Raw genomic sequence first — 16,160 nt, forward strand, 5'->3', positions numbered from 1 at the left:
TCAAGCAAGCGGGCCTCTCTCTTTGTTTTCTTGTAGCAACTGCTCTCTCACTCTCCTGATCTCCGCTTCCTTTTCCATTCTTTCTTTCTGCAGATGTACACACACAATCTATTATATGCTGTTGTTCAGTTCTCACTTGTATCCGATCATCACTCAAACTCCATGAAGCTCATACATAGGTCAGGTGGGTTAGTTAACAGGCTTGGGTAGACAGTAAACTGGTACCCGTTGAAACAGGCTCACCTATGACCCGCTTTCTGTTAAGTTGATCTTTTTACGACTATTGTACTTGTTCTGAATTATTACAGATAACAAAAGGACCAAAACTGAACCAATTATATAAATAGTTCAAAATTGCCATGTGAATACATTTGAACTTTTAAAAGTTAAACAAACGTCTCATGATACTTACAGTCCGTTAGGATCTTATCATATGTGAATAAAACAAAATGGACAACACACTTGCGCATTGCATTTGTTCGAGGAACTTATAACCACTTTTAAAGGGAAACAAGTAGTGATGCTTTTAGACTACTATGAGACACTCCTTAATCGTCAATGACCCGATCCTGCATACATGTCTGATGCGGTACTGATCCGAGTCCAATCAAAAATCACATGCAAAAACCGATCTAATCGTTTGTACAGATGCGATCAACATCAATTGTTACTGAAATATACGTAAATAATATGTATAACTTTGTCAAACTAAAAGTTATACACTTTATCTACGCATCTTAGAGAAACAACAATTGGAAAGCATGCAACGGAGATTTCTTTCTGACTGTTGCTTGCATTTGCATATGAAAGAACAAGAAGATCTGATCGTTTTCGCGTGTAAACCTTGATTGGAGTCAAATCATTACCGTACCAGACGTGTACGCATGATCGGGATAGTTGACGATTAAGAAGATCGTCCCATCATAGTCTAGAAACATCCTACGTGTTTCCTTTGGGAAGCATTTGCAATTTCGTCAAACATATACACTGCACAGATATGCTATCGGCCCTATTCGATTCACACATACTTAAAACCCAAACTTTCAATTTATAGTATATGTCCTCAACCTTTGAGCTTGTAACTAAAAATGTTTTCGGTTAGGGAAAGCTCCAAATTTTCCAACTTAATTATAGGCCGACTTCAGAAAAGCAGTATTTGAGGTACTAGCAATAGTTATAACAAAAAACTAAAAGTGTTCATTATATTTACATAAAGATACTGATACCAATTGTATCACGTCTACACACAGAAATGCTATAAAGAATTGGTTGAAACTTGTAAATGATAAAGCGGTCTAATCAATCATTGTAACAAAACCAATACTGTAACATTGATTAGAGAGACATATTCTGCATTTCATATACTCAACAGATATTTAGGATTACTTAAAAAAACCGGTATCTTATCAGCTTATTGCCTTTTAACATAAGCAGTTTGGAAACCACAACAAACTAGCTTAAACCACTTGAATTCAAGGCAACTTATTTCACTTACAAATAATCAAATAAACACTTTCAACAAGAAATCCCAAATGCCCCAAAACCGTATACGTACCAATCAAGATGTGACTGAATAAATAGGACTGAAGAAACTAGATTCATCATAATAACCTTGCATTGCGTTAGTTCAAATATCTTAGTAGCAAAGAACAAAATAAGTAATCTGTTTGCTCAAACCCCTAGACCCTAGAAAACAATAACTAACATCACCTTATCTGAAACTATTCAGTATAACTAAATTCATTAATATACTGTTCACGCCCAGATTTAGGTCTCAGAGTTGAAACAGGATACAAGCTAGCATAAAAATTTTACTGTTTTTTCTCCAATCCATAGAGTTAGCACTAATTTCAATCTTTAATCCAAAATTCAAACATTTTGTTTAACAATAGAATAAAGTCATAAACTACTTGTCTTATCGTAAACACTAGGGGTGTAAACGAGCCAAGCCCGAACTCAACAAGGCTCAAGCTCGACTCGTTTTGACAATTGACGTGTGAAAGCTTGAACTCAGCTTGTTTCAAGCTCTTTTTCTAAGGCTCGATCTCAGCTGTTGAGTAGTTTTTTCTAGCTTAAGCTCGACTTGTTTCTCTCTCTTTTTCTATAGCTCGAGCTCAGCTTGTGAGTTGTTTCTTCAAGCTTAGGCTCGCCTCGTTTATTATTTAAAAATTATCTTAAATACGTTTCAAATTATTTTTATACATTTTGATAACAAAAACCTTAAACGAGCCTAAGCTCGGCCTGATGTCGTGTAGTACTTAATACATAGAAGTCCAAAACAGGGGTGTAAACTGTAAACGATCTGAGCCGAGCTCGACTCGTTTTCACTTAATAGAGCTCGAGCTCGGCTTGTTTCAAGCTATGTTTCTAAAGCTCGAGCTCAGCTCATGAGTTACTTTTTCAAGCTCAGGCTAGACTCGTTCATTATTTATCAATTAACCTATATACGTTTTTAATTAATTTAATATATTTTGAGAAAAACCTTAAACGAGCCAAAACTCGGCTCGAGCTCGACCACACAGTACAAAATTAATACATATGTATGAATAATATATACACTAGGCTCGAGCTCGAGTTCGGCTCATTTCGAGCTTCTTATCGATCCGATCTCGACTAACTCCGCAGCGAATTACGTAAAATTGGAATTTGTTTTAGCCAGGAGTTTTATAATTGGAACCCTAGGTTATAATATTATGCAAATCGAAATTGAACAACACAATCGCATAGATAGATAGTTATATATATATATATATATATAAATATGTTTATAAATAGATAGGTGTTATTAATATGAATAATGAGTGATTAATCAACCTTTTCGTCCTGGTGAAGAGCGATCCAGACGTGAACTTTGTCCATTGACTGCCAGAATACAAATGCACCAAGTGACATACCGAAGAACGTCGTCATGTTCACCATCTTCGATCAGATCCTGAATCTGAGACCTAATTTTCAATCGACGCGTGACGGATTTTAACTCATGAGAGCTCGGCTGCTTTTTTACCTAGGCTTAGCTCGTTTATTATGAACTAGTAGGGTGTAAAAATATCCGAATATGAATTATCCGAAAATTCGGATATCCTAGATTTCAGATTTGGACAGTGATTTAGGAAATTTTTCGGATAGTTCGGATATCCAAACTATCCGAAATAGTTTTTTTAATTATTAATAATAAATAATATTATTTATAAATTTCGGATAACTTTCGGATATATCTGATAATTTTTTGGATATCTAAAATATTTTTAACAACTAGTATTGTTTTTAACTTTTTAATATTTATTATTTTTTTTAAAGATTTTCGGATGTCTGATTCACTATCCGATCGGATATCCGACTTTGAACACCCCTATTAACTAGTAGGTACTTGTTCGGTGTGGCGATGGCGATATTTATATCCTTGTCGTTATTTTTAATAGTTTTAGGTCATCTCGTGATATATTGTATAATACATTGGCTATCAATTCGATTTAAAAATATGTTAGTATATAACCATCACACGTGTAGTGTAACGAAAATAACACAACATAAATATGGATGAGACTACAACAAAAAAAACAAGATTAGTTATATAAGTATGATAACTCTATTGATAATGGTGATAAAACCATAACAAGTTAATTTGTTGGGTAATTGGGTTAGTTAATTAGTAACTTACTACATGTTAAAACCTTTCCATCTTTGATTTGTTTGTTCTAGATAAACAAAAAGAAAAAAAAAAGATGCCTTCGATTTGTATTTTGTTTTTTCTACCTTTTATTTTAACATTGAAAAAAAATGAAATTACAATGTTGCTCTTTAACTTTGGCAAGCCGAGATTGGATTATAAAATGTGACAACCCCGACTTTGCGATTCAACAATATTATATATTAATACTAAAAATTTCGAGAATCAAACTTAACCAATAACTGACAGGCGTTTTAATTTTGGTAAGTTTGTAATGATTATTGCAAAATGAACTTATTTGGTGCGTATGTGGCATCGTTATAAGTCTTCATTGAGATCCTCGATACAATAACGCGATGCCATATATTTAACCATTACTTTGAGACGCGATGCTATATATTTAAACCTATATATTTATTAGGTTTGTGTGACATTCAAGGTGACTGTTGTCGTCGTTTGCGCAACTGGCTCATGCATCCACCTGGGGCTGCTGGGCTGGCTTCGGCTTCGGCTTCGGCTAGGGTTGGCGGTCATGTGAGGAACATTACACTTGGAGCTTTCAATCGTGTTCTAGGATGAGTGACGTATGTATGGGGTTTATTTGTGACTAAGTTGTTTGGTGGGAAAAACACGCCGGAGCAACCGACTGCCCCACTGCCATGGCCATCTTTTCCCATTCTTCCTATTTCTTTTTCGGCCTTGGCCACTCTGGCGTTTTCGATTCAACTTGATTCAACAATATTCACTTGATTCAGCAAATCTAAAACTCCAAACAAACACAAAACTTTAAATCGATTCAGCTTGATGAAGTAATAAGAATAGACACACAAGATATAACAGTCAAACGAAATTCATCATTGTAACAAACTCGTATAAACTCACAACTATCAACAGATCCAACACGGACCTAGATGGAAACCCTAATTGAGCTAAATCAAGAAGAGACGAAACAATCACAAATAGACTAAATAATTTTTAGTCTTCACTCATCTTCTTTTATAATCTACATATCATAAACGTTTGTTCTTAGATTATACCATGCGCTTTGTATAGTCAAAATAGCTTGTATTGTGCATTATGCTTCAAGCTCCGGTTAAGTGCAACTACCAGATTAACTCCATGGTTGTTTATTAGTTATCCAACCTTAACTTAGTTAGAACTAAAACATACAATATTTTGATTATACGAATTGAACTTAGATACATTTAAACAACATGTGAGTGACTGCTAGCTCTTTGCTATAATACTATACTTTTTTTCTTATTAGTCACTTATTTAAAACTCAAACTTTTAACTATATTATCTTGTAGGAAGTGTGTGAATAATCGGATAGCAAACAAAACAGTTATACTTTGCTTAAAAATTATATAGTACACTATTACATATATAATATCATTGCCTAACCAACAAAAAGATACCACGTCCATGGCTTTATCGAAGTGTTCTTATTGGTTTACTGCTAACTAATTATTTAATATTAAATTATTAGGAAAATAAATCCAGATTTCACTTTCTATGAAAGATTTAACATGCAAAAGTATCGTCATGTCATACGACATCCATGTTTTTGATATTTATAAAACCTAGTGTTGTCGTTTTTGTTAGCAGTTTCCTAGAATTAATATATATCATGGAGTCATCATCAATACATATGATATATATACATTTTTAATGGACGTTAAATTTATAATCTAGAAAAGTTTAATAAGTGTAGACAGCAAGTATACAATAACTATATAAGTTACTTATCATGATTAGTTAGTCTCCACTCTCCAACCAAATCTTATAATGAATCATTTATAATATAAGTCATAACTAATACGCAATTAGAATACCAATAAACAACCAATTTTAAGTATATAACCTAAAAAACATATCATGCATATGCGGTGCATGTATATGTAGATGATGAACGAGTTGCATCTATTTTCGCGAGCTACAATTAATTTTTGTTTTGGGTTTGGCAAAGATTATAACATATAAAAAAAATGAAAATATTTAAATGAAAATATTATGTTCAAAAAGTGCCGTTGTAAAATTTTTAAGTATTTTAGTGGTTTTATTTAATCTATACCGTATGCATAGATATATAGTTGTTTAGTACAAAACCATTCTTGGTAAAATACACATAAGCACCCGTATTTATTGCTTTAATCGTTATACCTATAGGGTTTAGCTCACACCATGTATGTTACTCATCTATCTATAATATATATAAACGAAATCATAAAAATTCTACGTGTCGTGATGTGGTCGATTCCCCCTTTTTCGAGTCACCCGATTTGCTTGATTTTTATATGGAGGCTTCTCATGCATTTGACCCAAATTCACGGTTATGGGTCGCATCAAACCCAGAAATTTCTTAAACGGGTTATAACATCTCATTAAATTAAAAACTAACCTCACCAAATATTTGATATAAAAATCTTATAAAGTAGGGATATGCTAAAAATTAATATCTGATTTATTTAGAAAATATATGTATTATTTATAATTAAAAAACCAATTTTAAAGTAAAAAAAAATAAACGGGTCTTGGGTCTCATCAAACTTATATAGGTTTTAAACCGGGTTATATATTTTATTTATTTGTGGAACAATTTATCATCAAACCATAAGTATATTGTTAACTTTCACACAATAGAAAAAATAAAATTTCAAAAAATAAATGAATATTAAAAACAAATGATATAAAACAACTCCATAATATTGACGATAGTTATGTATAAATGTTTACTCTATATATTTATCTATCTTTCTTTTGAATGAAAACATTATCTATCTATGTATTTTAAAACTCATATGCCAAGTTTTAGCTCTTGTGTGTTTTCTTTGATATAAATCATTATCATTGTTTTAAATCATCATGAAAAGAAATATATTATGGCAAGTTGAAAGACTAGTTGCACTTTTGGATTAAAATAAACATTTAAAGGGATTAAATATGAAAGAGTTTCCATTTAGTAGCACTACTAATTAATCCAAGACGGCTTTGACATGGCCAAATTATAGGACTAGTTTATATATACCAAAAATTGCCTTTACCCTTGAAAACGAACTACACCATTTTTAAATTTCAAAGACCTAGACAACGCATAACAACACAAATTATCTTTGTTCTTAGGACAAGACGTCGACAAATGGATAATCAACCAAAACAAGCATGACGAAAAACATGTCAAGATTTCTAGTTTCAAATAGAAAGTCAATGCACCTTTCACCGGTCGATTATGACTTATAATTAACCAATTCATGTAGCTTCATGTCAAATACCAAATTATATAAACCAGTTAAATAAGACATGCTTATTGTATGTTTACCTAACTGAGCTTTATAGCAATTTGTACGTTGAAGCTTTTTATCATACAAAATTCAGTTATTTTCATGCCATTTTCACCTGTATATATCAATTATTAAAAATCTAAAGCATTACAATGGATTTAAATTATGTCCTTATGGTATGTTTACCATGCAGTTTTTTTTAAAAATCATGTAATTGAAGTTTTTGTTATGAAAAAAATATGCCCGCTTTAAGAAAATGGTCATTTTACTTTGAATTATAACGTTTTAACTTTGATTCTAATTAAATTTATCTAAAAAAACTAATTAAAATAATGTTTAAATGTGAGTTTTTAAGAATGTTACCCAAATACAAATACCGGATATATGTTTACTAATTTATTTTATTCCTTGTGAAAATAAAATAAAAAAAATTATATTTCCTTTTTTTACTTTTATTTTTTCTGTTAGTTATGAATTAAGAAAAGGTTAGCACGAATTTAACAAGTTTTATTATTATTCTACACAAAAAGTCATCCAACCTTATTTTTTTAACTTTAGACCTATCTTTTTTTTTATAAATATTATAAAAAAAAACTACTAAACCAAGTTTTATAACAGTAAAGCTATTAAACTTGTATGAAATATACTTATGTATATAAATTAAAAACTAGACGGAGAAAGGGTAAAATAGAAAAAAAAAATCATAAAAATGAAGAACATAATAAATTACAATAAAATTTTGTCGATAGCTTAAAGAGTTAATAATATTTTTAAAGTAAAAGAGAAAAAAAAAAAGAATATATCCACGTTTATGGGAATTTCAATGCTCTATATATAAATCATCGCTACCTTCGTTTGCCTCAACATTAATCCACATTTACATTAACCAACACACTTAATAGAAATCTATTAGTCTCCGGTCGCCGGAAAAATGAAACTCCGCTCACTTCTCTCCACCTGCTCCGCCACCGACGACACAATCACCATAAAACAACCACATAAATCTAAACAACCAACACCTAACCGGTTATTCTCCGACACAAGCAGCATCATGTCGGATATAACCACAAGTCCATCAATTGACACTAGTTACAATAGCCTACATAGCAACCTCTCTATTCAAACACTACCTTCTGTTCCTTCCCTACAAAAACTCTCACCCGAAACTCTAAACCTCGCCGTCTCCCACGGCTACATCGATTCCCTCAAACCCGCCCTGGCCGGACACGTTAACTTCCTAGCGGTTAATAATAACCTCCTCTACGCCGCTACCGGAAACCTCATCCACGTATTCGACACAACGTCGTTTACGCTAATGGACACATTCAGCGTCAAAGAATCTGCATCAGGTAATTAACATCTGACCTCCTGTACCATAAATATTGTCCGCTTCATATTTTAACATAATGATATATCATGTTACATTATATTATTCGGTTAAAGTTTAATAAAAGATATAAAAAGGTTTTCTTTATGTATATTTAGTTATTTAAATCTAATCAAGACAATAAGATTTGGGTATGAAAATTAACTGAAAAAATAAAATAAATGTAACATTCTGTCTCTTGTACCATCAGTAATTCAGTATTATCAACTTATGTTACATTATATCATTTTGTTGAAATTTAATAAAACATATAGAGAATCTTCATATCAAATGATTGTTTATAAAAATCATATTTTCTTTTTTTTTCTTGACATTTTTTTATGTGATCAAATAAATGTTATCAGGTACAGTTAAGTCCGTAACGTTTCATAATGGAAGTATATTTACATCTCACCAAGACACTAAAATCCGAGTTTGGAAATTAAAGGAAAATAAACATAAATTGTCCGTGATGGATGGCCCATCCAGGAACTCACGGCATAAACAGGTCGGAACACTACCGACGCTAGAAGATCGGTTGCTCCGATCTGTTTTTAAAAAGAACTATGTCAATGTACGCCGTCATAGACGACGACTATGGATCGAGCACCACGACGCTGTTTCTGGACTAGCGAAGATAGACGACGAGCTAATGTGTTCGATTTCATGGGATAAGTATTTGAAGATATGGAAAACTTCGAGTCTTCGATGTGTGGAGAGTATTAAAGCACACGACGACGCGATTAACGTGGTCGTCGTGGCTGTGGACGGGACAATCTATACAGGATCCGCCGATAGGCGGATTAAAGTTTGGGGGAAACCGAAACCGATTTTAGAAACCGAAACCAAAACTAAATATGTACTTATTGCCACGTTGGAGAAGCACAAATCAGCAGTGAATGCACTAGCACTAAACGAAGTCGGTTCCGTCTTATTTTCGGGCGCGTGTGATCGTTCGATATTAGTATGGGAGAAGGAAGACAGTGCGAATCATATGGCGGTCACGGGTGCATTGCGTGGTCACTCGAAGGCGATATTGTGTTTGATCAACGTCTCGGATTTGTTGTTCAGCGGCTCGGCTGATCGGACGGTTAGGATCTGGCAACGTGGAGTTGTGGGGAAGTTTTGTTGTTTGGCCATTTTAGACGGTCATAAACAACCAGTTCGATCACTGGTGGCAGATATTAAAAATATACGATTAATAACTGGGGGACCTGGGTGTGTCTCTAATAGTATGACTGTATTAGAAGGCCATAAACAACCAATTCGATCATTGGATGCAGATTCGGATTCAAAGATTACAAAATCCGAATCTGTAACTGCGATTAAGGTTTTTAGTGGGAGCTTTGAAGGGGAAATTAAGATATGGAAAGTTGAGGTTTTGAAATTCAACAGTCCCATGTCAACTCCTCTTATTAAAATGAAACTATGAATACAATAAAAGTTTCAAGATTAATTGTTGTGTTTTAGTTAGAAGATTGAAATTTGTAACAAAATTCTCATGATTAGCTACTATTATTTATCTTACCAATTACATTATTTAATTTGTGTTTAGGTTTTTGTTTGATTTCATAGTTAGGGTTGTAAACTTGTAACTCAATTAAAGAAACTCGGTTGAAATTATGTTGAGTTAAATTGGCTCTAATAAACTTTAAGTTGAAGCGAGCTTGTTTTTACAGAGATTTTGAGTTGAGGTGAGCTGACTCGTATATTTTCAAGCTTGAGTATGGCACGGCCTGCGTACATTCGTGTTCATGATACATTTATTTTGTATTGATTAATATAAGGTTATTAATTGTTAAACTATCATATTTTATAACTTAATTGGTTAATTACATAATTAATTAGGATAATATAAAATTATAGAGAATTGAATGAAATGATTGGTAGGGCGGAAGTAACTATGTTTGTGGGATAAAAGAAACATATTCTTGAAAACAACTATAATTGTTTTTGTTTCTTTTTGTACATTAGAATAACCATTGTTTTGTTCTTGTTGTTCTAGCACAACTAATTAAAAGCTTCACAATGTTCTTGTTACAGTAAATATGTTTTTGTATATAAACAGAATCAACCATGCATGATTTATATAATTATATATATTTACACCATTTTAATATGTAAAAAATATTACTTCCATTTTTAGAAAACGTTTACAATAAAATGACAGACAAACGGGCAATAAGCTGCGCCGCTACCACCCCTTTTGATACCTATGTTCCAGACTGACGAGCCTTGCCCAATTTGTCGCAAGGTCTGTTTGGATTCTTTTTGAGACCATCGCGGTGCATTGCAAAGAATTGCCCGGCTTTAAGTACAAACATGATTTTGGTTAGGGATGTTTTGTGTGATGTTCTTAAACGGGCAGAGATTTCTGCTAAAAAGGAGGCCTCTGTTAACTTTCTCACGGATCCTCTTGAATGGAGGTCTACTTTACGACCAGCTGATATTCTTGTGTTCGGCGTGGGCAGGGGGGAAACACGCTTGTGTGGATCTTACAGGAGTGTCTTCTCTTGTTGGGCTCAGGGACCCGTGAGTTTGTTGTGGGTCAGGCTGCGTTGAAGGCTGAATCAGACAAAGTTGTTAAACACGAGAAAGCTTGTTTAGAGAATCAACATGTCTTTCTCCCCTTTTGCTTTTGATACATTTGGTTTTCTGGCCCAGAGGCTGTAAATTTTTTGAGTAGGGTTCAGTGAGTCGTACACGAAACCTCTTCAACAATGTATTAAACGTTTAAACTCCAAATGATTTATATAATAGATTTGAATTTGAAAGAAATAACGCGTCATTCTTATTAGTTGTATAGTTTTAATAGTCAAAATACGACTCTTACTATTCAAAAATCAAACTATACAATAAATCCAACATTTGGCATGATGTAGCTGGTTTTATAAGCCAATTTTGTCAATCCATATAATATGAATTTAGATATACTATTTTAGCACTTTTAGCAAAATCCCATAAAGAATGTGACAAAAGAAGTATTATATAAAGATATAAAATATTAAAATGTCACGTAAACCCACAAAAAAATGGAATTAAGAAAGATGCACACAAAACTTCATTACTAGTATCAAGCTAGTGGTCATGTGCCAACACCCTTCATAGGTCAACAAACAACATTTGCAATTTGCACTTGTAATATTTTCTAAACAATGCTTGTTATTAAAGCAGGGCATGTTGACCAATCATGTGTGATATAAGTTGTACCATTTCTACGTATTTCTATTATATCATTTTTGTAAATAAATTAATTAATTAACAAAGAATAGAACAATAGATAAACAATAAACATACACTGCACGAGTCGTTTATTATCATCATGTACTTGATCTTGTTAGAAAAATAAAAGAAAAACGGTATTGAATACGCTTGTTATTTATTTATTTACTTAGTTTTGCAATTGATGTTAAGTTCGGTAGTTGTTGCAAAAATATTTTGCTACCATGCTATTGAAGATAACAGCACGATCCATAACACCGTTAGTCTTGTTACAGAAAAATACTCGTTAGTAATCCGATAAAAAATAATTGCATATGGAATTATGCATTCTCTTATACTTTAAAAGAAACAGTCTATATAAGTCTTGCAGATCCAATGAATTGAAAAAAACTCAATGTGCATCATTATTGCCCAACATTTTCAACGTCATACCCCCCCTAATAAAAAACTTTCTTTATTAATTTTTTTTTTCAAGTTGAGTTTCTTGAGCACCACAAACACCGTACATTCCGGTCACCTTTTGAGATAAAACAAAAGTTAGTTTCAATATTTAATCAACATGAGTTTTAAACAGTTTTAGACTTTTATCTAGTAAAAAATTGTTTTTTTGTACAATATTATTAAAACATATATAAAAGAGCCAAGTACAACTTCATTATACTCACAATTTGAAAATAAACAACCAACCACTTAGTCGTAACATATTATACTCACGAGTCACCGATATCTCCTCAATCTATAATTCAATTCAAGAAGCATAATATAATCGTACTTAGTCAGTGCAGCATCGGTACAATACTAACCTCTCCATTGACCGCCCGCATGCACGCAAACAACTCTCTCCGACACATAATTCCCGGTGGTACCCCGTAAGATTAAATGGTTGCAATGATGTAGGGGCCGGTTTGCCTCAAGATGGTCGTTTAAGGCCGGTAGAAAACCCCTCTTTTATGCATCATCCCGCCACTCACTATACATGGTCAAACTCGTTAAAACCGTGACACCATCCGACCTTCTCATCCAATCATTCGACCCACGACATATCACGGCCCAACCCTGATCATTTCCATCATATGTAAGCATCACGTTAATTTCACGTAGAATTGGGTCTTCATCATTTCCTGTGTTGGAGTTTTGAGTGCAACATGCTCTCGAGTCGAGCCCAAAAGAACCATATTAGAGTTAGGTGCGGGAGTACATGGCTAAGATTGTTAGCTCGGATTATATCGTTGTTTTTCCTCACTTCTCCCCTGGGTTGCTTTTCCCAACATATAACATCTCGAGCTGGATTCCAGACTCACGAGCCATTGCTTGTGCGACTGTTGTAAATCTTCGAATCCACTCCAAATCCCCCCCTCCATACAAACAAATGTATTTTCCCTCATAAACCTAGCACAAAATTACTTTACTTCATATAAAGCAGAACCATAGTAAGCTCATAAAATAAAAAAATGCTTCTTCTCTTGGTAAGATTAAGATAAAAATGTGGTTTTGGCGTTTTGCATAAAGCATAACTCCAAACTCTAAAAAACCCATAAAACAAAAATGTATACATGTTTAGATTAAGATAAAATGTGAGTAACGCTAACGTACCCAACTGAAAATTTGTGGCTCGATGCTTCCATCGATAAGCAACTCAATCCTCCAAGTTTCCTCACTCCAAAGTGCTTCTTCCCTCATGCTAGTGAACGGGAAAGCCACACTTCCCCATATCCACATCATGTGTAGCGCATTGGTGTTGACGATCCTCCCCTGAGGATCCATCGCCACGAGCAACGGTTTGTGGTTAAAGTGCCACACCTCCTTAATGTACTTGATCACTGTTGGATCAAGTAACGAGGGGTGAAACACTAAATACCATGACATCATATTTCTTAACCCCTCAAATTTGCTTTGGTTTTCTTGGGTCCATGGTGTTTCCATATGACTGGGCTCCACCGGGAGCCAGACCACCTCAAACTGGCTCTCGGCTCCTGTCGGGTTTAGCTTTGCCTCTTGGTACATATGGTCAAGAACAAATAGCTCATCTTCTGGCAAGTCAAGGTCCGAAATGTAAAGCAACACCATCTTCTTCTTTAGTATGTCGATACTAACCTAATCTCGCACCAAGATTCAATTTTGATCAAATTATTAGCCGCTATAACTAATGATCTTTATTAAAACCAATGTACGAGCAATGAATAATGAACACACACCCGATTCTTTGTACTGCTTTCGTACAATGGTAGTTGATCATCTTTTAGGTAAATCAATTGCTTGAGAGGCTTTGTGTTATCAAGATATGGAGTCTCCATGACGCGGACAATCATTAGGTATTCTTCAATCTGCTTCCTCTCATCTAATCATCAAATGTTAGTTTCAAAATCTAGTGATTATCACTAAATGCTCATACTAATTTAGCATATATTATCTTACTAATATGGTGATTGCATATATCTAGTTGATGCTTGAGGTGATCATGAATGTTGATGATCTTGTGAGCCAAACTTGATAGCTCCCAGGCTTCCGTGGTCGTGGTGATATGCCTATGTTAAAATGTGTTATTTATGGTTCTTGAGAATTTGTAAGGGAAATTAAGTTACTAAAAAAGTGGCCATTTGAGACCGATTACGACTGAAATAAGGTTCAAAAAACGTCTGGTCGGAAATTACCAATTTATTAGTAGTGTAACAATGTTATTACATACTCATGTTAAAAAATGTCATTATTTATTTATTTTTCATTATGTTGTCTTGATTGTGCTTGATCTTGCATTCTGCATGCACTAGCTATGATTCCAGTTGCGAACTAGTTGCTAATTTTGTGACCGTTTTTTTGTTTGTAAATTTCGATCACAATTTTCTAGTTTTCTACCAGTGATGTTGTATACTTCTATAGAGTGTATAATGGACAAAGATCGAATGAGATGAAAACGTACCCATGCACCATTCCGATTAGATTAATGAGAATAGAAGTACACGCGACAATGCTTCGAATGATCCAGCAAACCGCAGTGGGAATAAGAGTGGTGGCTGTAATGAGGGCCGTAATGAGTTCAGGAGTATCCGGGCTAATGTATTGCTTGGGAAGATCCTCAAATCGAACAACGCAATGAGTCAAGCCAAGCATGGCTTTGAGGAGGTTAGTGCCGGCCTCAAACCTTGGTTTGAGAGCCTCATCCCGCTCGAGCACATCATGGATTTGCTTGAGGTAGGCATTGGACTTAGCAAGCAGATTCGAACGCACAAATGTACCACCAACCAAAACTCGCCATAGTTCTCCAAGAAAGACGCTAGTGTAATAATTGCTTTTACATCCCATTCGTAGTGGGAAAGCATGTGGAATATCCCTGTGGTGGTTTCATGTGCGTCGTCACTTCCAGTGCCTATGCTGGAAACCTACACGTGGTTCTCAACATATTATTGATTATAAAACACGCTCTTGCCCTATATATGTATAATATATTATAACTTTATAGCCATTCATCTTATAAATATATTTAACGTTGATATCACATGAAACCTTATTAGTCGTGAATGCCATGGCTTCAAGCATCTGACTAACGTTATAGACCACACTATAAACTATGGCATCTATTTCCGGTTGAGTACGCTACAAATAAAAAACAATAATATTCAATTTTAGGATGATTTTATAAACAAAGTACATATAAAAAAACATACATGATGGCCTGTGTCTAGATTGGCTCTATACGTGATGTCTTCAATGATTTGAAGAAGTGGTTTGACATCAAAATAGGTGCCATCAGGAGCGTGTGTGGCAAGTATGTTTTTCATCATGGCATTGTCATCCGAGGAGGAGAACATGTGTCGGTCACCTCGTGTAGGAAACCTTGAAATAGATGCCATCGGGAGCGTGTTTGCCTCAAGATACTCATTTAAGGCCGGTAGAAAACCCCTGCTTTGTGCCTCATCTTGCCACTCACTATACTTGTTAATACTCGTTAAAATCGCGAGACCATCAGACCTTCTCATCCAATCGTTCGACCCATGACATATCACGGCCCAACCCTGATCATCTTCATCATATGTAAGCATCATGTTAATCTCATGTAGAATCGGGTCTTCATCTAATGATATCCTATGTTGAAGTTTTGAGTACAACATTCTCTCTAGTCGAACCCAAAAGAACCATATTAGAGTTAGGTCCGGGAGCACGTGGCTAAGACTCAACTCGGATTATATCGTTGTTTTTTCTCACTTTCTCCCCTGGGTTGCTTTTCCCGACATATAACATCTCGAGTTGGATTCCAGCCTTACGGGCCATTGCTTGTGCGCTTGATGTAAATTGACGAATCCACTCCAAATCCTCTCCTCCGTACAAACAAATGTATTTTTTCTTCAGCAACCTGTCAACAAAATTACATTACTTTATATACAGCAGAACCCTTAAACACTAAACTCATAAAATTAAAATTGTACTTATGCTATTAACATTAAGATAAAATTGTGTGTTTGCGTAAAGCAGAACCCTAAACTCTGAACACTAAACCCATAAAAAGACAAATGTACGTATGTTGTTAAGTTTAAGATAAAATATGAGTTACGCTAACGTATCCAAGTGAAAATATTTGGCTCAATTGAATCAGCAAGCAACTCAATCCTCCAAGTTTCCTCACGCCAAA

At 34.3% G+C, this 16,160-nt stretch overlaps 2 protein-coding genes and 1 pseudogene across 2 annotated transcripts; 1 reads left to right on the forward strand and 2 right to left on the reverse strand.

Annotated features, from left to right (window-relative positions):
• LOC143604130 (uncharacterized) lies at positions 1-2,920 on the reverse strand. The gene is made up of 2 exons (XM_077080706.1): positions 2,815-2,920; positions 1-87 (listed from the first exon to the last, which is right to left on the reverse strand). The coding sequence occupies exons 1-2, from the start codon at positions 2,917-2,919 to the stop codon at positions 1-3; spliced, it is 192 nt and encodes a 63-aa protein (XP_076936821.1). The 5' UTR covers position 2,920.
• Positions 2,921-7,879: 4,959 nt separating this feature from the next.
• Positions 7,880-9,776, forward strand: LOC143604132 (uncharacterized). The gene is made up of 2 exons (XM_077080707.1): positions 7,880-8,297; positions 8,680-9,776. Exons 1-2 carry the CDS (start codon positions 7,880-7,882, stop codon positions 9,744-9,746), a joined length of 1,485 nt encoding a protein of 494 aa, XP_076936822.1. The 3' UTR covers positions 9,747-9,776.
• A 2,532-nt stretch (positions 9,777-12,308) lies between these two features.
• LOC143604131 (protein SIEVE ELEMENT OCCLUSION B-like) lies at positions 12,309-15,867 on the reverse strand (annotated as a pseudogene).
• Between the last annotated feature and the right edge of the window lie 293 nt (positions 15,868-16,160).

This window comes from Bidens hawaiensis, unplaced genomic scaffold, assembly GCF_021521415.1.
Source record: "Bidens hawaiensis isolate Kalapana, Puna unplaced genomic scaffold, B.hawaiensis_p1.1 tig00064017_1, whole genome shotgun sequence".
Taxonomy (NCBI): Eukaryota; Viridiplantae; Streptophyta; class Magnoliopsida; order Asterales; family Asteraceae; genus Bidens; species Bidens hawaiensis.

Excerpts from the sequence above, each read along its gene's own strand:
- LOC143604130 (XM_077080706.1), bottom strand. The coding sequence starts at position 2,919 with ATGGTGAACATGACGACGTTCTTCGGTATGTCACTTGGTGCATTTGTA. Across the intron at positions 88-2,814 it reads CTCTTCACCAGGACGAAAAG|AAAGAAAGAATGGAAAAGGA; the intron begins GTTGATTAATCA and ends GTACATCTGCAG.
- LOC143604132 (XM_077080707.1), top strand. The coding sequence starts at position 7,880 with ATGAAACTCCGCTCACTTCTCTCCACCTGCTCCGCCACCGACGACACA. Across the intron at positions 8,298-8,679 it reads CGTCAAAGAATCTGCATCAG|GTACAGTTAAGTCCGTAACG; the intron begins GTAATTAACATC and ends AAATGTTATCAG.